Below are 26,670 nucleotides of genomic sequence, written 5' to 3'. Positions count from 1 at the left end.
CAACTATTTTTAGAGAAGGGGTCTTGCTCTTGCTCAGGCTTGGTTTCAAACTCCTGAGCTCAGGCAATCCACCCACTTTGGCCTCCCAGAGTGCTAGGATTCCAGGCGTGAGCCACTGTATCTAGCCCTATATATTTAACATGTTTCAAAATACACTGCTTTACGCAGCGTACAGTAGACTTTTCTGAAAATATTCCAACCTCTGTCTGCAAGAAAGACTGCAGAGTGAAAAGCATTTCCACAGAATCTTGAGAACAGCCATTCTGTACTATGGTATTCCTCCAGATTCCATCCCCTACATCTGATTTTGGAATCAGAAGCACACTTGACTTATTGTGTAAAAGCCACCTCTGTGTCTCTGTTTCCACTCAGAAGCAGCTTTAGTAAAAAAAGAACCAGAGAGAATGCATGGGTTGTTTCCAAAGGGAGGGGGTTCAGAAATAGCCCAGTGGACCCCTTCACATCATAGAATCCTTCACTCCCACTCAGTTTAAACACAGCCTCTCTGAGCTATAAAGCAAAAAGAACTAGCCCCTTTCCAGTTAGGCACAACACTCACTTCTTCTGGGTGGTTGACATAAAGCCATTTCTTATTTTTAATTAATAAAAAAGCATCAATGGGGCTCAGCGCCTATAGCTCAGTGGCTAGGGTGCTGGCCACATACACCGGGGCTGGTGGGTTCGAACCTGGCCTGGGCCTGCCAAACAACGACAACAACGACAACAACAACAACAAAATAGCCAGGCATTGTGGCGGGTGCCTGTAGTCCCAGCTACTTGGGAGGGTGAGCCAAGAGAATTGCTTAAACCCTAGAGTTTGAGGTTGCGGTGAGCTGTGACGCCACGGGACTCTACTGAGGGTGATATAGGGAGACTGTCTCAAAAAAAAAAAAATCATTGGAATCCAAACTATAGCAATATAATTTAGAAAAGCAGAGAAAATAAAGATCACAGAAGATAATCATCCCCATACAACATTGTGCAGTATCATGAGTACAGTGAACATTGATATTTGTGTATATTACTTTTATATTGCTTTTTTTTCATATTAGACAGGAAATGGGTTGACGTCATAATGAGGTTTAAGGGAGGCACATCTCACAAGTGTGAAAACCCAATGATCATAGTTATGAACTGTAAAAGTACCTGTATTATTTCCTTGATAGTCAAAGTATTTTTTTCAAAACACTGAAGAATAACAGGTAGGTATTAAGGGATGCCAACTAATATATACTACTACTTACTCTGTAGTTTTGTAAACGTCAGAATACAGCCCTGCTTTCTGATACTTCTTCTTTGGGGGGCGTGGGGCCTTCTTTTCCCTTGGAATGAGAGAAAGCACAGGCTGCAAGGTACTTTCAGGTTCAGGAGGTTTAGCTGGGGTTTCAGGAGGACTGGGAATCTCAACTGGTGCTTCATTAAAGCTAGAAAGAGAAGTTTAAAGAATTTTATTGTGAAAAAAAATTTCCTCCATTTTTTCTATTTATAAAAAAAACAGCAATTAAAAAAAAGAAATATGAGGACTTATCTGGCCATGTTGGAATAATGGATACCAGACTTGCCCTCCTGACAAAAACGAATAGAAATATGGAAATCTGCCAGAAACTTAGAGACATTTTTTTTTCTTTTTGGAGACAGTGACTCACTTTATTACTCTATGTAGAGTGCTGTGGGATCATAGCTCACAGCAACCTCAAACTTTTGGGTTCAAGTGATCCACTTGCCTCAGTTTTTCATTTTTAGTAGAGACAAGGTCTCATTCTTGCTCAGGCTGTTCTTGAACTAGTGAGCTCAAGCAATCCACCTGCCTTGGCCTCCCAGAGTGCTAGGATTACAGGCGTGAGCCACCACGCTTGGCCAACCTAGAGAAAATTTATGAAACAATTACTATGAGATACTGGACAATAGTTAGTGCAGCACTGTGATTCCTTAAAAAATGGGGGAAAAATGAGGTCAGTCATTAAAACCACCTTGCCTTTATGACAGTGATGGAGTAGAAACCAAGCAGAAAATGGCCAAACCAATGAGTTGAAAGGGAAAGATTAGAATATGGAAAGGCTAACTGGAGTTTGTGGGACAACAGTACCAGAATGGAAAATAACTCTAGAAATCTATGTATGGGTCTCTTTCAGTATACTGCTAAATACTAAGTTGCACATGTCAAGGGTAAAATTTCACATGCCTAGACAAAGAACTCCTAGAGAACTGTAAGTTGAACGGTTCCCACCCAGAGCTCACACATAATATAGTATATACTCAGATTCCAGAAGGCAGAATGGAAGACATTGCCCAATATGGGGTAGGAGTAGGGAGTTCAATAGAAATCCCAGAGAGTGATATTATCTACTGTTGGAGGTTTTAACTATTCCTGGAATAAAGGCCAGCCCTAGCTAAGCTTCAAAGCAATTTTTAAAAGAATCCAAGCTGATCCACAAGTAACTTAACTGCCTATTAAAACATAATTGAATACTTGTAAAGGAAACAGAAAACTAGACATACAATAATGTGACATTCACAATGTCCTATAAAAAATTCTTACACATGCCAAAATGCTGTAAAATGTAAGCTGGGAAAAAAAATTAATCAATAGAAACAACCCAGAATCACAAAGATAAAGAAGGACATTAAGGTATGACTGAAAGTTGGGCGGCGCCTATGGCTCAGTCGGTAAGGCGCTGGCCCCATATACCGAGGGTGGCGTGTTCAAACCCGGCCCTGGCCAAACTGCAACCAAAAAATAGCCGGGCGTTGTGGCGGGCGCCTGTAGTCCCAGCTACTCGGGAGGCTGAGGCAAGAGAATCGCTTAAGCCCAGGAGTTGGAGGTTGCTGTGAGCTATGTGAGGCCACGGCACTCTACCGAGGGCCATAAAGTGAGACTCTGTCTCTACAAAAAAAAAAAAAAAAAAGGTATGATTGAAAGTACAATTAAGAATTCAGAGGAAATTCTCAACTTGGTATGAAAAATGGTGGGAAAGAACAGAAATAAGAGGAAAACATGAAAATAATAATGGGGAATGGCTCGGCGCCTGTGGCTCAAGCAGCTAAGGCACCAGCCACATACACCTGAGCTGGCGGGTTCGAATCTAGCCCCGGCCCGCCAAACAACAATGATGGCTGCAACCAAAAAATAGCCAGGTGTTGTGGTGGGCGCCTGTAGTCCCAACTACTTGGGAGGTGGAGGCAGGAGACTCGCTTGAGACCAGGAGTTGGAGGTTGCTATGAGCTGCGATGCCACAGCACTCTACCCAGGGGGACAGCTTGAGGCTTTGTCTCAAAAAAACAAAAAAGAAAAATGATGGGGAAGGAGATGGAAGACATAATTAAAAAGAAAACACTTAAGAATTGAGAGTGCTTAACAGTATATCAGACACTGGAAAACTTCTGTGAACTTGAAGAGAAAGCTATAGAAACAACCTAAACTGATAAACAGAAATTAATTTAAAGAAACACAAGGATCGATAACCTACAGGACAATATAACACTGCTGGAATCTTGAAATCCCAGGACAGGAGAAAACCGACTACTGAAACAAATGAACACTTATAAAGAAAAATAACAAAAACTAGATGCTCAATGTAATATTCACAATATAAAAATAAATAAATAAAAAATAAATTTAAGAAAGAGTAATGGCAAATTTTTCCTCAATTTGATAAAAAGTATAAAGCCAAAGTTACAAGAAGCTAAGCAAACTATAAGCAAGACAAACTCAAAAGAAATAAGGTACAGCATATATCATCATAAACCTGGTGAAACTACTGATAAATAAAACAGCTAAGTAAAAAGTGCAAATAAAAAGGAGTATAAAAATAATAATGAGGCCAGGTGCAGTGGCCATGCCTGTAATCCCAGCACATTGGGAGGCCAAAGTAGGATTGCTTAAGGCCAGGAATCTGAAACCAGTCTGGGTAAGATGGCAAGACTCCATCTCTCAAAAAAAAAAAAAAAAATTAGCCACAGTGGCGCCTATGGCTCAACAGAGTAGGGTGCCGGCCCCATATGCTGGAGGTGGCGGGTTCAAACCCAGCACCGGCCAAAAACTGCAAAAAAAAAAAAAAAAAAAAAATTAGCCACTTATGGTGGCATAAAGCTGCAGTCCCAGCCATTTAGGAGGCTGAGATGGGAGGATTGCTTGAGCCCAGTAGTTCCAGGATGCAGTTACAATGATTGCACCAATACACTTCAAGAGCAAAGATGTCTTAAAAAAAAAAAAAAAAAAAGCCTGTGCAGCGCCTGTGGCTCAAAGGAGTAGGGCGCTGGGCTGAAGGTGGCAGGTTCAGGCCCAGCCCCGGCCAAAAACTGCAAAAATAAACAAAACAAAACAAAAAAAGCCTGGCTCATGCCTGTAATCCTAGCACTCTGGCAAACAGAAGTTGGTGGATGGCTTCAGGTCAGGAGTTTGAGACCAGCCTGCACATGTGAGACTCTTGTTTCTAAGAAAAATAGAAAAATTAGCCAGGTGTGGTGGCAAGTGCTTGTTGTAGTCCCAGCTACTTGGGAGAGTGAGGTAGGAGGATCCCTCAGCCTGGGAGCTTAAGGATGCAGTGAGCTACAAAGATGCCACTGTACTGTGGGTTCAGAACTTGTGTCTGAAACAGTGTACAAGGCTTGACAATTAAGTTCATGAATTCATTCTAGAAAAACTGTTATATACCTCATTGCTGAACAGCACTCTAGTCACCTTTGAAGTACTCCCCTTGGGTAGCATGCCCTGATGCCAGTGCCTAGTCCTCCCTTCAAAGCAATTTTGGGACTCTTTTTTTAGAATGACCACCAGAGTTGTTGTCATATGAGGCCTGACAATTTCATGAACTTGCTACTGTGCGCTTATGCTGGAGCACTATACAAACAACTCAGTGAGGATTTATAACCTAAGCATACTACATATCAGTGTTTCACAACTGTTGTTAGCATGTGTTGCTGCCTTGTTAAGTGGTATTTATTATTGTTGTTGCATATTTTTGTATGTCATACAACGACAGCTCTGATGGTCATTCCAGAAAGAGTTCCAAAACTGCTTTAAAGGGTGGACTAGACACTGGTGTTGGTGCACAGCTTCCCAAGGGGAGTACTTTGAAGGTCACCATCGTGATATTCAGCCGTGATGTACATATATGTAGCACTTTTTTTACAATGAGCTTGTGAACTGTCAGACCTCATAAACCAGAAAGTAATGAGATGACATCTAAAAAGGAGAAAGGAGGCACTGTGGCTCATTTCAGGAATCCTAATACTCTGGAAGGCAGAGGTGGGTGGACTACCTGAGTTTAGGAGGTCAAGACCAGCCTGAGCCAGAGTGAGACCCCATTTCTAAAAACAGCCAAGCATTGTGTGGCAGGCACCTGTAGTCCCAGCTATTTGGGAGGATGAGACAAGAGAATCGCTTGAGCCCAAGAGTTTGAGGTTGCTGTGAGCTATTATGTTATAGCACTCTACTAGGGGTGACAAAGTCAAACTCTGTCTTAAAAATAAATAAATAAAGGAGAATAGGAAAGAAAAGCCTGATAAAATATAATAGAATTCTAAATTGGTCAAAATCATCTTTAAAAGGATAAGGTGATTCTGGTTCCACAAGATGAACAGATGTACCTCTACCTATCATTCCACTAGGTACAATTAAAAGCCCTGGAAATTATCTATAAAATAAACCCAAGCAAACAGACTGGCTAGGACCTTGGGATGTAGCAATGACCTGGCAGGAAATTTCCTAGATACTCTATTTGCCTGAGATGCAAAGGTTAAAAGACTGCATCAGGAACAAGGTAAATGTTCTCATCCTATGTACATCAAACATCATAGTAAAGACCCCAGGCAGTACAAAAAGGCAAGAAAAAGAAAACAAGAAAGGAAGAAGGATAAACTATCTCTATTTACATATTATATGATTGTCTTTATAGGAAAAGTGAAAGAATCTACACAAAAATAACTACAGAAGTAGTGCCATTGCAAGGTTTCAGAATCCAAAGTCAATTTCCAACTATGTATCTATATCTTATCAGTGAACAAATGAAAATTTAAATTAAACAAATACTATTGATAACAGTAGAAAAGCATTAAAAGCTTACATAAGAATCCTACAAAATAAATGTAAAAAAATTTATAAATAAAAATACAATATCTAAATTTAAAGCCAAAAAAAAAAATAAACCTAACAAAATATGTGTAGTATTTAAGAATCAAAATAAAGTGGTAACAAAAAAATCAAAGATGACCTAAGTAAGTGGAGAGATATACCATGCCATGAAATGAAACACTGAAACTAAGATGGCAATTTCATCCCAAATAATCCACAGATTTAACAATATAAAAATCTTTTTTTTATTTTTTTTTGCAGTTTTTGGCCGGGGATGGGTTTGAACCCACCACCTCTGGCATTTGGGGCCGGCGCCCTACTCCTTTGAGCCACAGGCACCGCCCAACAATATAAAAATCTTAATCAAAAATCTCAATAAAAAATCATAATTTTTTAAATGAGAAAATGGCAAGATAATTCACAAACTTCCATGTAAAGGAAAAAACTAGAAAAAATTGGAAGAATTGGGTACTTGATTTCAAGACTTGCAATAAATGTCTAGAAATCAAGACAATGTGGTACTAACTAAAGAAAAGAAATGCAGACTAAAGAAACATAATAGGGCGCCGCCTGTGGCTCAAAGGAGTAGGGCGCTGGACCCATATGCTGGAGGTGGTGGGTTCAAACCCAGCCCTGGCCAAAAACTGCAAAACAAACAAACAAAAAAAAACACCCAAAGAAAGAAAATAGGGCCCAGAAACAGACACATATGATTAATTAAAAAGAATTGCGGTAAAATGTAAATAACATAATGTTTATCTTTTCAACCATTTTTAAGTGTTATGGACATTTCAGGGGTATGAAGTACATTCACATTTGTTATATCATCATTATCATCATCCACACAACTCCAAAACTTTTTCATCATCCCAAAGACCAAATCTATTGAAGAAAAATTCTCCATTCCACTTAACCTTCAACCTCAGATAACTAATATTCTACTTTCTATCTGTATGAACTTGCCTATTACAGGCTATTCACATAAATGAAATGATATAGTGTTTGTCCACCTGTGTCTGGATTGCTTCATTTACGTACACATATCAGAACTTGATTCTCTTTTGTTTTAGAGACAGGGTCTCACTGTACTCAGGCTGGAGAGCAGTGGCACAGTAATAACTCACTGTAACCGCAATCGCATGGGCTCAAGCAATCCACCTGCCTCCGCCTCCCAGAGTGCTAGGATTACAAGTGAGCCACTGTGCAATCTATTTCGTTGTAACAGTTTCATAATTTGAAGTTTTATGTTTACATCTCTGACCCATTTTTACTTAACTTTTGTATATGGTTTCGTGTAGGTGGAAATAGGTCCAAAAAGTCAAGAGAGTAGAGGCAGAAGAGGGCGCCCTCTTAAAGTACCCACGTAAATCATATTTTTATGAATTTGTTTAGTTGATAAGGATTAGTTAGGGATGCAGATTGTGAGTGAAGGAATAAAGGGAAGATAGTAGACATGGATATTGAAGAGATTATGTACACAGAGAGACCACAATGTGTATTGGTAGTCCCAAAAGTGCGAACCACTATACCTAGCTAATTTTTTCTTTTTGTAGAAACAAGGTCTCACTAGGTTGCCCAGGCTGGTCTTGAACTCTTGGCTACAAGTGATCCTCCCATCCTGGCCTCCCAAAGTGCTGGTGTTACAGTTGTGAGTCACCATGCTTGGTCTTTTCAAGATTTTCTTTTTCAATAGTTGGGATCCTTTGAGATTCCATGAATTTTAGGATAGATTTTTTTATTTCTGCAAAAATGTAACTGGGATATTGCTAGGGAATGCACAAAATCTGCAAAGTGCTTTGAGTAGTACTGACAGCATAACAATGTTAACTTTTCCTATTCACAAAGGCTACTAACTTACATCTTTAATTTTATTAAGCAAAATTTTGTAGTTTTCCATGTGTAAGTGTTTGATCTCTTTGGTAAAGTTTATTCCTAAGATTTTATTTGTTTCCATGCTGTTGTAACTGGAATTGTTCTCTTTTCTTTTCTTTTCTTTTTTTTTTTTTGAGACAGGGTCTTGCTCTATTGCTTGGGGTAGAGGGCAGTTGTGTCATCATAGCTCACTGCAATCTTAAATTCCTAGGCTCAAGTAGTCCTGCTCAGACTCCAAAGAAGTTGAAATTATAGGCGTACATCATAATGCTTGGCTAATTTTTCTATTATGAGAAGACATGGGGTCTCACTCTTGCTCAGACTGGTCTTGAACTCCTGAGCTCAAGCAATCCACCTGCCTCAGCCTACCACAGTGCTAGGATTATAGGTATGAGTCACCTAACCTGGCCAGGTAGTTTCTATTCCTATACTGCTGAGAGTTATTATAATAAATATGCATGATTTCGTCAAATGCTTTTTCTACATCTATTCATATGATCCTGTGATTGTTACTCTTTAGATTGCTGATGTGAAGGATAACATTTATTTATTTCCAATGTTAACCCTTGAAAGTGTGGGACATAATTCTGTTTGGTCATGAAATTCACTTATTTTATATATATGCCAGGGGTGCCAAAAAATTTATACATGTTTTAAGAGATTTTTTTTTTTTTTTTTGTAGGTTTTTTTTGGCCAGGGCTGGGTTTGAACACACCACCTCCAGCATATGGGGCTGGTGCCCTACTCTGTTGAGCTACAGGCACCACTCAAGAGATCTTTTTTTTTTTTTCTTTTGAGACAGTCTCACTATGTCGCCCTTGGTAGAGTGCCGTAGCATCACAGCTCATAGCAACCTCAAACTCTTGGAGTTAAGTGATTCTCTTGCCTCAGCCTCCCTAGTAGCTAGGACTACAGGTGTCTGCCACAATGCCCAGCTATTTTTTGTTGTTGTCATTGTTTAGCAGGCCCAGTCAGGGTTTGAACCTGCCTGTCTTGGTGTATGTGGTTGGGGCCCTAACCACTGAGCAACAGGTGCCAAGCCAAGAGATCTTGTTGAAAGTAAAACTGATCATGCCCAAAAAGTATATGAATTATATGAATTGCAGGTGAAATGGATGGGTGTAATTGACCAGTAATGGTACCGTCAGTTCAACTTTGGATAGTAATATAGATAACAACTCTTAAAATGTGTGTACATGTTTTTGGCACACTGTATGTACTTACGTATATGTGTATGTGTACACAGCTATACACAGACACAAGGTCTGATAATTAACTTTGCAAACTTGCCACTGTGAGGTTACATTGGCAGCACTGTACAGACAACTTGATAAGAATTCATAACCTTGGTATATAAGTGTATATATATGTGAACACAGCTGTGTTCATGTGGATGTAGGGTGGTGTCTTGCTGAGTGGCATTCATTGTTGCGTGTTTTTCTGTGTTGTCACCAGAATGTCAGAACTTGAATAGAGCAACAAACTTCCTAAGTTTCTTGTTTAACTTGGCAAGGGTGGAAGTGACATATTAGTCCATGTTTATGGGGATAATGACATGAAGAAAATAGCAGTGTACAAAGATTAAAGGTTTTCGAGGGGAGAGAAAGCATCACTGATAAAGAAGTGAGGGTGGCCAGTAATGAGTAGAACTGCCAAAAACATTACAAAAATTTGTTAAATTATGCATCAAAACCATTGGCTAACTGTGAGAAGCCTAGGAGACCAAGTAAACATCAATTAAAAAAAAAAATCAAGAAAATCTTAACTGAAAATTTTGGCTAACAACTCATGGCTCTTGTATCATGACAATGTGCCAGCTCACACAGTACTGTTTGTGAGACAGTTTTTAGCCAGTAACACATAACTGTATTGGAACAACCTCCCTACTCACCTGATCTGGCTTCCCAATGACTTTTCTCTTTACCTGAAGATAAAGGGAATATTAAAAGGAAGACATTTTGACAACATTCAGGAAATCAAGGGTAATTTGACAACAGCTCTGATGGCCTTTCCCAAAAAAAAGAGTTCCAAAATGGACTTTTTTTTTTTGGAGACAGAATCTCACTCTGTCACCCTGAGTGCCATGGCGTCATCATAGCTCACAACAACCTCAAACTCTTGGGTTCAAGTGATTGTCCTGCCTTAGTCTCCTGAGTAGTTTGGATTACAGGCACCCACCAAAATGCCAGGCTAGTTTTCCTATTTTTCGTAGAGATGGGGTCTTGCTCTATATTCCAGCTGCTCTCAAACTATTAAGCTCAGGCAATCTACCTGCCTTGGCCTTCTAGAGTGCTAGGATTACAGGAGTGTGCCACCATGCCTGACCCCTCAAAGTTGCTTTGAGGGGCTGGCATTGGTGCATAGCTTCCCAAGGGGAATACTTCAAAGGTGACTGCAATGATTGATATTCAGCAATGAGGTATGTAGCACTTTCTCTTGGATGAGTTCATGAACTTAATTAGTAGACCTTGTATGTGTACATACACATACTGCCTGTTATTTTATATGTATTTGTGTATGTTATCCTTACCAGGCAAGTTAATTTCTACTTCTGAGCATCTTAGCTTGTATTTCTTTTTCCTACAACAAAAAAGGTTTTCTGTTTTTCCCCTGCATAAATTCTCCATTATAATGATTATTCAAGTATCGTTTATATATTGTATGCATCAGAATATGTATTGGAATGTATGTATTCCAATGTATTGGAAGCTTGTTAGAAATAAAAATGCCTGGCTTGGTGCCTGTAGCACAGTGGTTATGGCACCAGCCACATACACTGAAGGTGGCTGGTTTGAACCCGGCCTGGGCCAGCAAACCAACAATGACAACTGCAACAAAAAATGGCCAGGCAAGAGGTTAGGGCACCGGCCACATACACCGCATACATGGAGACTGGTGGGTTGGAACCAAGCCCAAGCCTGCCAAACAACGACAACAACAACAATAAAAAATAGCTGGGCGTTGTGGCGGACACCTGCAGTCCCAGCTACTTGGGAGGCTGAGGCAAGAGAATCACTTGAGCCCAGGAGTTTGAGGTTGCTGTGAGCTGTGACGCCATAGCACTCTACCCAGGGTGACATAGTGAGACTCTGTCTCAGAAAAAAAAAAAAAAAAAAAAGAAATACAAATGCTTATAAAATTCTAATAAGGAGATCTTTCTATTTTTTGAGACAGAGTCTCACTTATCACCCTCGGTAGAGTGCCATGGCATCGTAACTCACAGCAACCTCAAACTCCTGGGTTCAAGCAATTCTCTTGCCTCATCCTACTAAATAGCTGGGACTACAGGAGCCCACGATACCTGGCTATTTTTAGAGGCAAGGTCTCACTCTTGGTCAGGCTGGTCTTGAACCTGTGAGCTCAAGCAATCAACCCACCTCAGCCTCCCAGAGTGCTAGGATTACAGGTGTGAGCCACCGCACCTGCCCTGGAATGGAGATCTTTCTAATCTGTTCTTCCCTGATACCCAACCCTGGCCAGTCCTCTTTATGGGAACATTCCCATCATCTCACCCCAGCAAGGCCCTTCTATTCTAGGAAACCTTTGTCATCTTGCTTAGACTCTGACAACTGAAGCTGGATCTCCCTGGATCCCCATGGCCAAACTTTCATTCCACAAAGGCTCCCATACCCAACTCAAGATCAAAAAAGTTTGCTATGTCTCATGAGGACACCTAACTAATGATTTTTTTCTTCCCCTTTTTGTGGTTGGTATTCTTTCCAGTTTATTCAGATTTTACTGTTTGGTGAAAATGGGGCTCTAGCAAAGGTGTCCAGTTACAGGGGCCCACATCAGTTCAAACAAAGTTCAAAACTGAGGACAGGGCCTAAATGAAAAGGAGGCTCTGGAGATGAGGAGCAGGTAACAGTAGCTCTCCCAATGATCCCAGTCCCATGACGACATGACAGTCAAGGCAAATGCCCAAGTAAAGGCCCTTTTGCCAACAGCAGATATTCTAGGAGGACCTTCCGTACCAAAGGCTCAGAGCAGAATGAGATGGGCAGGGATAGGAGGAAGAGAATGAATAACTATGAGTGTTCCACTGGAAGGCTGTGCCTCACAAGGACTGATTGCATGGTGATGGACTTCTGTGTGAATATCTAATAGTTTTAAGATTGAATTTATTGGCTGGGCGCCTGTAGCCCAGTGGTTAGGGCGCCAGCCACATTCTCCAGGGCTGGTGGGTTTGAACCTGGCCCGGACCTGCTAAACAAACAAACAAACAAACAAAAAAACAATAGCTGGGCATTGTGGCGGGTGTCTGTAGTCCCAGATACTAGGGAGGCTGAGGCGAGAATCGCTTGAGCCCAAGATTTTGAGGTTGCTGTGAACTATGATTCCACGGGACTCTACCAAGGGTGACAAAGTGAGACTCTGTCTTAAAAAAAAAAAAAAAGATTGAATTTGTTAGGTAAAAAAGAAATAAAAAGGGGTTAGAAAGTACCACTTTTACTTTTTGTCTACTTTTTGTTTTTTTTTTTTGGACTTTGGACAGAGTCTCACTCTATTGCCCAGGCTGAGTATAATGGCATGATTACAGCTGACTACACTTGAACCACTGGGCTCAAGTGATCTTCCTGCCTCAGCCTTCCAAGTAGCGAAGACTTTAGGTTTGTTTCACCATGCCTAGCTAATTTTTCCTTATTTTTTGTGGCAACAGGGTATCATTTTATTCAGGCTGTCTTGAACTCCTGGGTTCAAGTGATTCTCCTACCCTTTCTTCTTCTTCTTCTCTTTTTTTTTTTTTTTTTTTTTGAGGCAGAGTCTTAAGCTGTCGCCCTGGGTAAAATGCTGTGGTGTCATAGCTCACAGCAACTTACAACTTTTAGGTTTAAGCGATCCTCTTGTCTCAGTTTTTCTATTTTTAGTAGAGACGAGGTCTTCCTTTTTGCTCAGGTGGTCTCAAACTCATGAACTCAAGCAATCCACTCACCTCAGCCTCCCAGAGTGCTAGGATTACAGGCGTGAGCCGGTGTGCCTGGCCTTTTTTTCCCTTTTTTTTGAGACAGTCTCACTATGTCACCCTCTGTAGAGTGCCCTGTGTTACAGCTCATAGCAACCTCAAACTCTTGGACTTAAGCGATTCTCTTCCTTCAGCCTCCCAAGTAGCTAGGAATACAGGTGCCTGCCACAACACCCGGCTATTTTTTTTTTGTTGTAGTTGTCATTGTTGTTTAGCAGGCCCAGGCTGTGTTTGAACACACCAGCTCTGGTATTTATGGCCACAATGCATGGCTATTTTAAGAGATGGGGGTCTCATTCTTGCTCAGGCTGGTCTCGAACTCATGAGCTCAGGCAATCCACTCAGCCTCCCAGAGTGCTAGGATGGCTGGCAGGCATGAGCCACCCTTTCTTCCTTTTTTATTTTTATTAAATCATAGCTGTGTACATTGATATAATCATGGGGCATCATTCCCTTTCTTCCTTTTTAATTTATTTTTTAAGACAGTGTATGGCTTGCTTTGCTGCCCAGGCTGGAGTGCAGTGGCATGATCATAGCTCACCTCAAATTTCTGGGCTCAAATGATCCTCCTGCCTCAGCTTCCCAAGTAGCTAGGACTATAGGTGCCTGTCACTGAATATGGCTAATTACAAAAAAAATTGTAGACATGTGTCTTGCTATGTTGCCCAGGCTGGTCTTGAACTTCTGGTCTCAAACAATCCTCCCACCTCAGCATCCCAAAGTGCTGGGATTACAGGCATGAACTATCATGCCCAGCCCTAACAGCTAGATACTTGCAACACTTGAGCTCATTGCAATAGGAATAGGATGTGGCTATGAAATTATTATAGTTGTAAAGTGTGTTGTAACCAGCTCCACTATAAAACTGGACTTTTTACAGTTCTCTTATGTTTCAAGTTCCTGGCCAGTAAGATTTGCTGACCAGAAGTTTATAATTTTGTTTGAAGACTATCTCCTTTTGGTGTTGTTTATCAGAAACTATGGACCTAACTTGCAGTACCAAGATAATCACAGCTGATTATCTTATACCTTACTACACTACCTAATTGTTCAGAAGTGGCATCCCACCACAAATCATGCCCAAGAAATCACTGAACAACCTTCTTCCCATCACTAGCATGTGCAGTGATACTATTCCCTAGCTCATTACATTACTAAAATCTCTGTCCTGGAAGGGACGTACCCACCATTATTTTATCATGCAATCTGTGTGCCAGTATGATTATTACTATGCTTGTGTGCCCTACTTTCCACCCAAATTATATAATGATGCTCACTCGCTTCTCTTACTTTGTTGACCTCAGGCATTTATTTCAACTCCAGGAAAAACACTGACCCCATTAGTTGGGGAAGCAGATTTGAGGTGGTCCTTCTACCTCCTAGTTGATGTTCAATGTAATAAATTTCTTTTCTTCCTTGACAGTTCTCGTTATCTCGTAATTGACTTTGCATGCAGTAAGCAACTAAGTCTGGAGAAAAAAAACCTCGCTTTCTGGGTACGTTAAGAGTATTACAGTTAGTTTTATGCAGTTGTGATTTAATACTTTTGTTTACATTTGTTTACATTTCTCTCAAATGAGAATGGTGCCATGTATACTCTGTAACTCAGGTTTTTTTTTTTTTTTTTTTTTTTGGAGATAGAATCTTAGTCTGTTGCCCTGGGTAGAGTACTATGGTGTCATACCTTACAGCAACCTCAAACTCCTGGGATCAAGTGATCCTCTGCCTCAGCATCCTGATGTCACTAAAGGCACTTGCCATGATACCTGGCTTGTAACTAAGTACTGATAAATTTTAACCTTTTCTTTTTTTTTTTTTTTTTTATTGAGACAGAGTCTTACTTTGTTGACCTCAGTAGAGTGCCATGGCGTCACAGTTTACAGCAACCTCCAACTCTTGGGCTTAAGCAATTTTCTTGTCTTAGCTTCCTAAGTAGCTGGGACTATATAGGCACCTGCCACAATGCCCGGCTACCTTTTTTTTTTTTGGCAGGCCCCTACCAGCCCCGGAATATGTGGCCGGCGCCCTAACCACCGAGTTACGGGCGCCGCCAATTTTAACTTTTTCTAAAAGGTTTGAGTATATCTTAACAGTAGTAAATGGTAACACAGACTAGTAGCTACATTGATTTTACATATTTGTAACATACCTTTTAATTTTTTTTAGTATTTCTAGGCAACGAGGTTCATCTGTGAATTTCTCCAGATGGTTAGAAGCCTCCAATAAATTTTCCAATACATTTATTGAAAAATGCATTTATTGAAAATCAAAGTGTTCAAATCTGTGTTGTTCAAAGGTGAGTGAACTGTAGTTAATCAATGGATAATTAAGTTTTACATAAGGGTAAGAATCTTATTTCATTATCATCCCCATGGGGTATCAACTTATTCGGTATAATTTATTGAACACATGTAGTATTTTCTTTTCTTACTAATATGCAGTGTCACCTGTGTCACAAGCAAACTTCTATACATGTATGGGTCAGTTTCTCTCTCTTTTTTTTCCCAAGATAGAATGTCACTTTGTCATCCTTGGTAGAGTGCCATGGTGTCACAGTGCATAGCAGCTTACAGCAGCTCAGGGCAACCTCAAACTCTTGAGCTTAGTTGATTCTCTTGCCTCAGCACTCCAAGTATCTGGGACTGCGGGTGCCCACCACAACACCTGGCTATTTTTAGAGACAAGGTCTTGCTCTGGCTCAATATGTAACAACACACATTAACATGCATATGCTGAGCAAAAACAGCATACGTTCTGTATAATTAGCTTTATATGAAATTTAGGTTGAGTGTGATGGCTCACACTTACAATTCGGAGACTTTGCTTTTTTTTTTTTAAGAGACAGAGCCTCACTTGGTCGCCCTCGGTAGAGTGCCGTGGCATCCCAGCACACAGCAACCTCTAGTTCTTGGGCTTAGGTGATTCTCTTGCCTCAGCCTCTCGAGTAGCTGGGACCACAGGCACCCACCACAACGCCCAGCTATTTTTTGTTGCAGTTTGGCAGGGTGTTTAAACCCGCCACCCTCAGTATATGGGGCCAGCGCCCTACTCACTGAGCCATAGGAGCTGCCCCAATTATGAGACTTTTAGGGGCCACAACAGGAAGATCACTAGAATCTAGGAGTTTGAGACTAGGCTAGTTAACAGATCAAGACCTCATCCCTAAAAAAAATGAGGAGAAAAAATTAGTTAGGCATGGTGGTCTATACCTCACCTTCCAAGTAGTCAAGGGGTATGTCATCATATTTGGCTCCTTTTTCTATTTCTTGTAGAGAAGCAGTCTTGCTCTTGCTCAGGCTAGTCTCAGATTCCTAGTTTTAAGCGAACCTGACACATTGGCTTCCCAAAGTGTATTATAGGTGTGAGAAACCATGCCTGGCCCTTTAATCAATATTGAGTTTAGTTTTTCTTTCTTTTTAAAATTGAGTTTAATTTTTCTTTTTCTTTTTTGTTTTTTTTGTAGAGACAGAGTTTCACTTTATGGCCCTAGGTAGACTGCCATGGCATCACACAGCTCACAGCAACCTCCAACTCCTGGGCTTAAGCGATTCTATTGCCTCAGCCTCCCAAGTAGCTGGGACTACAGGCGCCCGCCACAACACCTGGCTATTTTTTTGTTGCAGTTTGGCCGGGGCCGAGTTTGAACCCACCACCCTCGGTATATGGGGCTGGCACCTTACCGACTGAGCCACAGATGCCGCCCTAGTTTAATTTTTCTAATTTTGCTCCTTGGATTGAATCTTAGCTCTATTTGTTGAAAACACTGCCCTTGTTCCATTTAGTAGTTTTGGCATCTTTGACAAAAATCATTTGACTGGCTAGACATGCTGGTTCATGCCAGTAATCCTAGCACTCTGGGAGGCCGACTAGAAATGAATGCTTGAGCTCAGGAGTTTGAGACCAGCTTGAGTAAGAGTGAGTCCCCATCTCTGCTAAAAATAGAAAAAATTGGCTTGGCGCCTATAGCTCAGCAGCTAGGGCACCAGCCACACATAGCGGAGCTGTTGGGTTGGAATCCAGTCCGGGCCTACCAAATAACGACAACTACAACCAAAAAATAGCCAGACGTTGTGGTGGGCACCTGTAGTCCCAGCTACTTGGGAAGCTGAGGCAAGAGGATCATTTAAGCCCAAGAGTTTGAGGTTGCTGTAGCTGTGACACCACAGCTGAGGGCAACAAAGTAAGACTCTGTCTCAAAAAAAAAAAAAATTAGCCAGGTGTTGTAATGGGCACATGTAGTCCCAGCTACTTGGGAGGCTAAGGTAGGAGGACCACTTGAGCCCTAGAGTTTGAGGTGCTCTGACCTAGGCTGATGCCATATCAGAGTGATAACAGAGTGAGACACTGTTTCAAAAAAAAAAAAAAAAAAAAGGACAAAAAAAATCATTTCACTACATATGCAATGATTTATTTCTGGGCTTTATATTCTATTCCATTAGTACATGTATCTTTCTTTATGCCAATACCATACTGTTTTGTCTCCCCCCAACCCCTCTTTTTTTTTTTTTGAGACAAATCTCACTCTGTTGCCCTGGTTAGAGTGCTGTGGTGTTATAGCTCACAGCTCACAGCAACCTTAAACTCCTGGGTTCCAGAGATCCACTTGCCTCCTGAGTAGCTTGGAGCACAGGTGCCCGCCACGACACCTGGCTAATTTTTCTATTTTCAGTAGAGGCAGGGTCTTGCTCTTGTTCTTCTTGCTCAGGCTGGTCTTGAACTCCTGAGCTTGGCTTCCCAAAGTACTAGGATTACAGACATGAGTCACTGGGTTTGGCCAATACCACACTGTTTAGATTACCATAACTTTGTAGAACAAACAGACAACTTAAACTGTAGGAATATTAGAAAATTTCATACTTCAAAAGACTCAAATAAAGTAAAGCGGCAATCTACGAGATGGGAGAAAATATTTGCAAATCAGATACCTGATGTAGAACTAATGTCCAGAATATACAGAGAATTTCTAAAACTCAACAATGTAAAAACAAACAACTGGGTTCAAAAATTGCCAAAGGAATTAAACATTTCTTGAAAGATCCTCCTGCCTCAGCTTCCCAAACACCTGGGACTACAGACGTTCACTATAATGCCTGGCTAAGATTTTACTTTTTGAGTAGAGATGGGGTCTTGCTCTTGCTCAGGCTGATCTTTCTTTCTTTTTTTGCAGTTTTTGGCTGGGGCTGGGTTTGAACCCACCAACCACCTCTGGTACATGGGGCCGGTGCCCTACTCCTTGAGCCACAGGCGCCACCCAATCAGGCTGGTCTTGAACTCTTGAGCTCAAGGGTTCTTCCTGCCTCGTCCTACCAGAGTAATAAAATTACAAGAGGGAGCCACTGTGCCCCACTTTGCTTCTTAATTATGCATAATTTAAAACAGTTATAAATAAGAACAAAACTTGTTTTTTGAAAAAACAGAGCTTACAACTTAAAAAAGTAAAAAAAAAATTTTTTTTTTTTTTTAGAGACAGAGTTTCACTTTGTTGCCTTCGGTAGAGTGCCATGGCGTCACAGCTCACAGCAACCGCCAGCTCTTGGGCTTAGGCGATTCTCTTGCCTCAGCCTCCTGAGTAGCTGGGACTACAGGTGCCCTCCACAATGCCCAGCTATTTTTTTTTTTTTTTTTTGTAGAAACAGAGTTTCACTTTATGGCCCTCGGTAGAGTGCTGTGGCCTCACACAGCTCACAGCAACCTCCAGCTCCTGGGCTTAAGCGATTCTCTTGCCTCAGCCTCCCGAGTAGCTGGGACTACAGGCGCCCACCACAACGCCCGGCTATTTTTTGGTTGCAGTTTGGCCGGGGCCGGGGCCGGGTTTGAACCCGCCACCCTCGGTATATGGGGCCGGCGCCTTACCGACTGAGCCACAGGCGCCGCCCCTGCCCAGCTATTTTTTTTGTTGCAGTTTGGCTGGGGCTGGGTTTGAACCCGTCACCTCTGCTATATAGGGCCGGCGCCCTACTCGAGCCACAGGCCCTGCCCCTAAAAGTAAAAACTTTAAGAGGAAAAATATATAATTCAGTTTTGAATAGTCAAACTATTCAACTAAAGGAAGTTTCCTATACTCAGATAATATGTGGAACAATGAATTACCTTGTATTACTCTCTTGTTCTTCCTCCTCTGGTAATGGCTTCTGCTTTTTCCTGGTCTGTTCTTCCAACAGCCAAGTTTTCCTCTTCAACCCCTTCTTATGTTCTGGGTTTAGATTTACACTCTGAACAACAGCCTCAATCACATCTGTAACTGTATCAGGACCTAAGTGTGGTGGTCCTCCTTCTTCTTCATTCAATTCTGGGCTGATGAAATGGGCAGCCTGGAATGCTTGCATTGATACCACAGCCTGGAGGGGACATTTTCGAGGTCGACCTGGTCTGCGTTTCACAAAGTTATTCCCTGTCCTGGCCTGCCTTTGAAGTTTTTTGGCTTTTAAAATTTTATTCACATGGTCTAGGTTTTTCTTGGTGGCCAAGATTTTGTCATAATTGCACATTTTCCGAGCTTGACGCTGCATAGCTTCCACTACACTTCTTTTAATATGTAGGGGAGAACAACTACCGGTCAACTTTTCAGAAAGGAGTGAGATGCTATTATTGCAAGAGTCACTTGGAACTGCAGGCACTAAAAGGCTGTCTGGTTTTCCCAGGGTTCGTTCCTTGCTGTGACTACGGCCTGGACTAGAAGGAGGTGGTACAGAGGCAGTTGTGATCACAGCATCATTTTTCTCTATGGGCTCTTGATCCTCATGTTGTACCATCCGTTGCAGTAGACTATCAACAGAGTCATCCCCAGAAGCAATCAATCTTGGACTCCGAGAGGGAACTCCATTTACTAAAAAAGAGAAAAAAATTACACATAGACAAAATTGAACACAGCTAGTTAAATAAATAACTACACAGTTTAAATAGCTTCTTACACAGATAAAAGGCAAGGAGAACCTTGGTCTATTTTTTTTTTTTTTTTGAGACAGAGCCTAAAGCTGTCGCCCTGGCTAGAGTGCTATGGTATCACAGCTCACAGCAACCTCCAACTCCTGGGCTCAAGCGAGTCTCCTGCCTCTGCCTCCCAAGTAGCTGAGACTACAGGAGCCTGCCACACCTGGCTATTTTCTGGTTGCAGCCGTCATTGTTGTTTGGTGGGCCCAGGCTGGATTTGAACCTGCCAACTCAGGTATATGTGGCTGGCGCCTTAGCTGCTTGAGCCACAGGCGCTGAGCCTTTGCTCTATTTTCCCCAGCAAGATTAAACATCATAATACCATATGCATTGGCCTTTCATAAGTACATCAATAGTTTACTTTCTTGAAGAAGGTATATCATAAAAAGCATAATAAAATCAAATTTGGCTCTTATTTCCCTAATAACATGTAGATTAAAAAGAATAAGGCTTGGTTTCTGAGATAATGAGCAGAAAGAAATAATATTTAGTTTTTCAAAAATGAAGATCTAGTCAAACTCAGGGAATTCAAAGTTAAATGCTGGATAAGATCTAAGCTTTAATTAGAAATGATATTTCTAGTTTAGCACTTTTTCTGACAATATTTTTTTTGAGACAGTCTTACTTTGTTACCCTAAGTAGAGTACCATGGCATCACATCTCACAGCAAGCTCAAACTCTTGGACTCAAGTGATTCTCTTGCCTCAGTTTCCCAAGTAGCTGGGACTAGAGGTGCCTACCACAACACCCAGCTATTTTTAGAGAGAGGTCTTGCTTTTGCTCAGGCTGGTCTTGAATTCATGAGCTTGAGCAATCCACCCGCTTTGGCCTCTCAGAGTGCTAGGGCTACAGGCATTAGCCAACGTGTCTGGTCTTTCTGACAATGTTTTAAGTATAAAACATCAGGGGTGAAAGTTTCTTCTTGGGAAAAGCTTTAAAATTAGACAAAAATCTGTGTATACTCTTTGTAAAACCTTATTACCTTAGTGGACCAATAATTTTGTGATTTTTCTTTTTTCATATTCCACGCAACAAGTTTTTATAACTATAATTAATGTGGGAATTGCTCAACCTCCAAAGTAAAGCTGTTAGTTTTAAAATATTACAAAAATAAGGGTGGCGCCTGTGGCTCAAAGGAGTAGGGCGCCTGCCCCATGTGCCAGAGAATCGCAATCATTCAAACGAAGCTAAATCAAGTATTCGTGGTCATTACTAGGCTAATAAACTAAGAATCATTCAAATGAAGCTAAGGTGCAACAGGTATGAAAGTCCTGAACACTTGAACTTTCTATTCCTCAAGAATACAAGAATTTGTGAGCATATTTAATGAATTCTATGACTAATCCAACTACTGGCCACACTCCTGGTCTCAAGAAGGAAATGTCTTTTCAGCCTATTGTCTTCACCAAATCTAAAAGTCCTCCTCCATGGCCTGTTTGCTTGCCGTTGAACTGAACTTTGCTTCTCTCAGAAAGTGACTCTTCAATCAAGGGAACCACTTTTCCCATATATTTACTCTTGTAAAAGTCACATTCCTCTTGCCACTTCCTTTTCTGGGTAGGCTGCTCTTGCAGGTTACATACAGTTTAAGTCCAACTTCATAAATCCATTTGATTTCACAGATGAATGCGGTTCTGGTGGCCGCTGTTGGTTAGAAGTAAATCATTGCACTTACAAGCCTATCTTATTAGATAGGCCAAACCAGCTCCTACTCCAGCAACACCTGCAAAAGCCAGCAGCACATTTCTGATGCTGCTTTCCAGGTCTTCCAGGTGGAAGAACTCCACAAAACCATACCAGCCTCTTTGTTTCACTAGCCAGTCCCCTTTTGTCCTTACAAGGACATTTGTGATATTTTCTGCTAATGGCTCACAGCTTTCTTGGTTTATGCTCTTCAGGTGTTTGGCCACAAAGGCACCAAAATAAATTAGAGTCACAATCCTGCCCCAGTTTGTTATGCCATAACTAAAAACATGGACCATCACTCCAAAGATTTGACGTTGTTTGTGGTTTTGATGTCCATCTTGCGAACATCCCTCAGAAGGCCATCTGGTGGTTGCGCTGCACCTTGTCTCCCATGTGGCACAAGGTCTCCAGCGCCTTCCTGCTGGTGGCTCCTGCCCTGTCCATTGGCTTTGTGTCCTTGGTGCTGGGCACCTGCTCCCGAAGGTACCGAGAAATGATCTTCAGCAACTGCCAGTATAACTCATCCTCCTCTGCTGGGGGAGGTGTCGAAGAAAGTGACCCGTCAGTGCTGGGGCTGTTAACAGCCTCCCCAGCCAACTCCAGCAAAAGCAGGACCTCCAGCTGCTTCCTGAGAGGCTCCGGCTCCTACACGCCCAGCTCATCTTCAGGCGACATGATGGCATCGGCAGCAGGGGCTTCCATCTCTGATAGCGACGTGCGGAGGGCTGGTGCGAAGAACAGCAGCCTTGTGAGGGTGCAGTGACATCGGAGACCTGGGCACTCTCTTTTTTCTTTTATGATCCTTGCTTTTTATACTATTTAAGGAATCTTTAGGGCTTGGTGCTTGTAGCTCAGTGGTTAGGTGCTGGCCACATACAATGAGGCAGGCAGGTTCGAACCTGACTCTGGCCTGCTAAACAACAATGACAACTTCAACAAAAAAATAGCCGGGCACTGTGGTGGGCGCCTGTAGTCCCAGTTATTTGGGAGGCTAAGGCAAGAGAATCACTTGAGCCCAAGAGTTTGAGGTTGCTGTGAGCTGTCACTGAGGGCAACATAGTGAGACTGTCTCAAAAAAAAAAGAAAAAAGAAAAAGAAAGAAAAAGAAAAAAGGAATCTGTAAATATCTTAAGGTCTTAACGATTTTCCCCATGTGTTCTTCTGAAAGTATTTTTTTTTTTGTAGAGACAGAGTGTTACTTTATCGCCCTCAGTAGAGTGCCATGGTGTCACACAGCTCACAGCAACCTCCAACTCCTGGGCTTAGGCCATTCTCTTGCCTCAGCCTCCCGAGTAGCTGGGACTACAGGCGCCCGCCACAACGTCCAGCTGTTTTTTTTGTTGCAGTTTGGCAGGGGCTGGGTTTGAACCTGCCACTCTTGGTATATGGGGCATGGGCCCTATCCATTGAGCCACAGGCACTGCCCCTTCTGAAAGTTTTATGTGTTTAGAAATTTCACATAAATATATGGTCTATTTTAAGTTAAAAAAAAAAATTTTTTTTTTTTTTTTGAGGGCGGCGCCTGTGGCTCAGTTGGTAAGTTGCCTTCAATGGAGTTCCGTGCCTGGCCCTTAAGTTAAATTTTTTATATGGTATAAGATAAGGTCAATGATCTTTTTTTCCATAAGGATTTCTAGTAGTCACAGTATGATGAAAAGACTATTCCTTCCCCGTTGAAATATGATCGTGTTTGTCAAAAATCGAAAATTAAAATATATAGAAGAGCGTCTATTTCAGGCCTGTCTAACTTGCTCCTTTGAACAACCTGTCTATTCTTTCATCAGATTAGTATAACTTTACAGTAAGTCTTGTTATCAGTTACAGTTAGTGGAAATTTTAAAATTTATTATCTTGAGACAGGATCTCACTCTGTTGCCTGGGTTAGAGCAATGGCAACATAATAGCTTCAAACTCCTGGGCTTAAGGGACCCTCCTGCCTCAGCCTGCCGAGCAGCTGGACTACAGGCACCTGCCACAATGCCTGGCTAATTTTTTCTATATTTAGTAGAGACAGGATCTTGCTCTTGCTCAGACTGGTCTCAAACTCCTGAGGTCAAGAGATCCTCCTGTGTTGGCCTCCCAAAGTGCTAGGATTACAAGTGTAAGCCACTGTGCTTGGCCCATTTTTGCATGATTAAAAAAATTTTAAGGTGGGCTTGGTGCCTGTAGCTTAGTGGCTAGGGTGCCAGTCACATATACAGGAGCTGGCGGGTTTGAATCCAGCCCAAGCCTGCCAAACAACAATGACAACTACAGCAAAAAAATAGCCAGGCATTGTGGTGGGTACCTGTAGTCCCAACTACTTGGGAGGCGGAGGCAAGAGAATCACTTAAATCCAAGAGTTTGAAGTTGTTGTGAGCTGTGACGCCAGGGTGACAGCATGAGACTCTGTCTCAAAAAAAAAAGACAAAGAAAAAGAAAAAAATTTTAAGGGTGACAAGATTTATTTCATTTTTTATTTTCATTAATTTTTTTTTTTTTTTTTTTGAGACAAGAGTCTCACTATGTTGCCCTTGTTAGAGTGTCCTGGCATCATAGCTCACAACAACCTCAAACTCTTAGGTTTAAGCGATTCTCTTGCCTCAGCCTCCCACGTAGCTAGGACTACAGGCACCTGCCACAACACCTGGCTATTTTTTGTTGTTGCAGTTGTCATTGTTGTTTTAGCTGGCCCAGGCCAGGTTTGAACCCACCAACCTCGGTGGATGTGGCGGGTGTCCTACCCACTGAACTACAGGTGCTGCCTGGATCATTTTTTTTTAGCAATGTTAAGTCTAACTATTCTTACTGATAGAGCATATCAAAATATTTCTCTTCCTTGTTTGAAATTCTTCAGTAGCTCCCAAATCTATCTAGAATGAAGTTTCAATTCTTTTGAATGAAAAAACATACCACATATAAAAAGGTCCATTATTACTTTTACAGCCTCATTTCATTATAATTTCTTTTTTGTTGCCCTTGATAGAGTACTGTAACGTCACAGCTCACAGTAACCTCAAACTCTTGTGCTTAAGTGATTCTCTTGCCTTAGCCTCCCAAGTAGCTGGGACTACAGGTGCCTGCCACAATGCGTGGCTATTTTTTTTGTTGTTGTTTAGCAGGCCTGGGATGAATTCGAACTCACCAACCCTGGAGCATGTGGCCAGCACCCTAACCATTGAGCTATGAGTGCCGCTTACAGCCTCATTTCTGATCACCATCACATAATACCCTTTGGAAAATAGGCTATTCTCTCCTTTATATACTACCCTCAGTTGTTGGAATTAACCTAGTACTAGTGCCCCAACTATGTGTCATTTTTTTTTTCTTTTTCTTTTTTTGAGACAGGTTCTCACTTTGTCACCAGGGTAGAGTGCAGTAGCTCTTACAGCTCACAGCAACCTCAAACTCCTAGGCTCAAGGGATTCTCCTGCCTTAGCCTCCAAAGTAACTAGCACTATAGGTGTTTACCACAACACTTGGTTAATTTTTTTACTTTTGTGGAGAAGGGTCTCACTCTTGCTCAGGCTGGTCTCACATTACTGAGCTAAAGTGATCCTCCCCACCTTGGCCTCCCAGAGTGCCAGGATTACAGGCTTGAGTCACCATCAAATATTCTCTTACCCTTTATATTTGTTGGCCAACTTATCTCCTCAAATTCAATATATGTTAATCTCATTCATTTGTTCAAGAGTGGTGAACCTTTTCTGCAAAAGGCCTTGAGTAAACATTTTAGGTATAAATATAATGTCTGTCCCATATTATTATTCTTTTGTCCCCCAAGCATTTAAAAATGTAGAAACCATTCTTAGCCTGAGGGATACATAAAAATAGGCATGGACTTCATATGGACCATGGGCTAAGTTTCTTTACCATAGTCCACACAGATATCATCAAAATTAGTCATTCATTGTCAAAGAATGAAAAAGTCTACCCCAGGTAATATAAAAACAAAGCACAAAGAGATATATAACTACCACTGTTGCTTACTATATATAATAAGTAAGTATATATAATTTTACTGTAACTCTGGCACAATTAGCCTAATAGAGCTTCTGAGGATAATCATCAAATAAATTTTTGAAAATAATCATCGAGTAAATACTACACGCACCATATTGATATATTTGACATAAAGGTCATGTAATGATCAAAAATTTAAATGTGGGCAGTGCTTGTGGCTCAAGGAGTAGGGTGACAGCCCCATATACTGGAGGTGGAGGGTTCAAACCTGGCCCTGGCCAAAAACTAAAGAAAAAAAAATTTAAATGTTCTGACAATATCTAACAGGAAGTCACAAATGATCTAGCAAAGACACAGAGATAGAAAGCAAAAGATGATATTCTGGCCGGGCGCAGTGGTTCACACCTATAATCCTAGCACTCTGGGAGGCCGAGGCAGATGGATCGCCTGAGCTCACAGGTTCAAGACCAGCTTGACCAAGAACAAGACTCCTTTTCTAAAAATAGCTGGGCATTGTGACAAGTGCCCATAGTCCCTGCTACTCAGGAGACTGAGGGAAGAGGACTACTTGAGCCAACGAGTTTCAGGTTGCTAGGAGCTATGACACCATGACACTCTACTGAGGGTGACAAAGCGAGGGTCTCAAAAAAAAAAAAAAAAAGAATTATATGTCACTTTCTTAAAAACTTTCTACAATTTCTCACCGAGCTTAAAGATCAACATCACTGGTTCTTCTTTTTTGAGACAGAGTCTCACTATGTCACCCTCAGTAGAGTGCTGTGGCGTCACAGCTCACAGCAACCTCCAAACTCTTGGGCTTAAGCAATTCTCTTGCTTCATTCAGCCACCCAAGTAGCTGGGGCTACAAACGCCCACCACAATGCCCAGCTATTTTTTTGTTGCAGTTGTTTAGCTGGCCTGAGCTGGGTTCAAACCCGCCACCTTCAGTGTATGTGGCTGGAGCTGTAACCACTGTGCTATAGGCGCTGAGCCAACATCACTAGTTTTTATTTACCTTTCCAGTCTCATATAAGAAAACTGTCTTTAGTCTAATCAAATTTGCTTTTTTATTCCTGCGCACTCTCTATTCTCTCCTTTATATATTACCCCAGTTGCTGGAATGAACCTGACATTGCCCATTTTTTCCAATAAAATAAATTAAAAATTATTTTTTAATTTTCAGTCCTTGGTAAAGTCAGAAGAC

At 41.5% G+C, this 26,670-nt stretch overlaps 1 protein-coding gene, 1 non-coding gene and 1 pseudogene across 7 annotated transcripts in view; all 3 read right to left on the bottom strand.

The window, feature by feature from the left end:
* ASH1L (ASH1 like histone lysine methyltransferase) overlaps positions 1 to 26,670 on the bottom strand; it is a 204,849-nt gene that overhangs the window by 61,219 nt on the left and 116,960 nt on the right. For 5 of the 6 annotated variants that reach the window (XM_053604681.1, XM_053604679.1, XM_053604683.1 and 2 more), the window contains 2 exons: positions 18,999 to 19,734; positions 1,245 to 1,424 (listed from right to left, as the gene is read on the bottom strand). In XM_053604681.1, coding sequence (XP_053460656.1) covers positions 1,245 to 1,424; positions 18,999 to 19,734 — 916 coding nt within the window. The remainder of the gene's footprint in view (positions 1 to 1,244; positions 1,425 to 18,998; positions 19,735 to 26,670) is intronic. The other variant, XM_053604684.1, reaches the window with a different exon arrangement.
* On the bottom strand, positions 1,047 to 1,146 carry LOC128598041 (small nucleolar RNA U13). Its single transcript, XR_008383553.1, has one exon. It is a non-coding gene; the product is annotated as a small nucleolar RNA U13 (small nucleolar RNA).
* LOC128595762 (induced myeloid leukemia cell differentiation protein Mcl-1-like) lies at positions 20,911 to 22,574 on the bottom strand (annotated as a pseudogene).

This window comes from Nycticebus coucang, chromosome 10, assembly GCF_027406575.1.
Source record: "Nycticebus coucang isolate mNycCou1 chromosome 10, mNycCou1.pri, whole genome shotgun sequence".
Lineage (NCBI taxonomy): Eukaryota > Metazoa > Chordata > Mammalia > Primates > Lorisidae > Nycticebus > Nycticebus coucang.
This window is presented reverse-complemented; position numbering and strand designations above follow the sequence as displayed.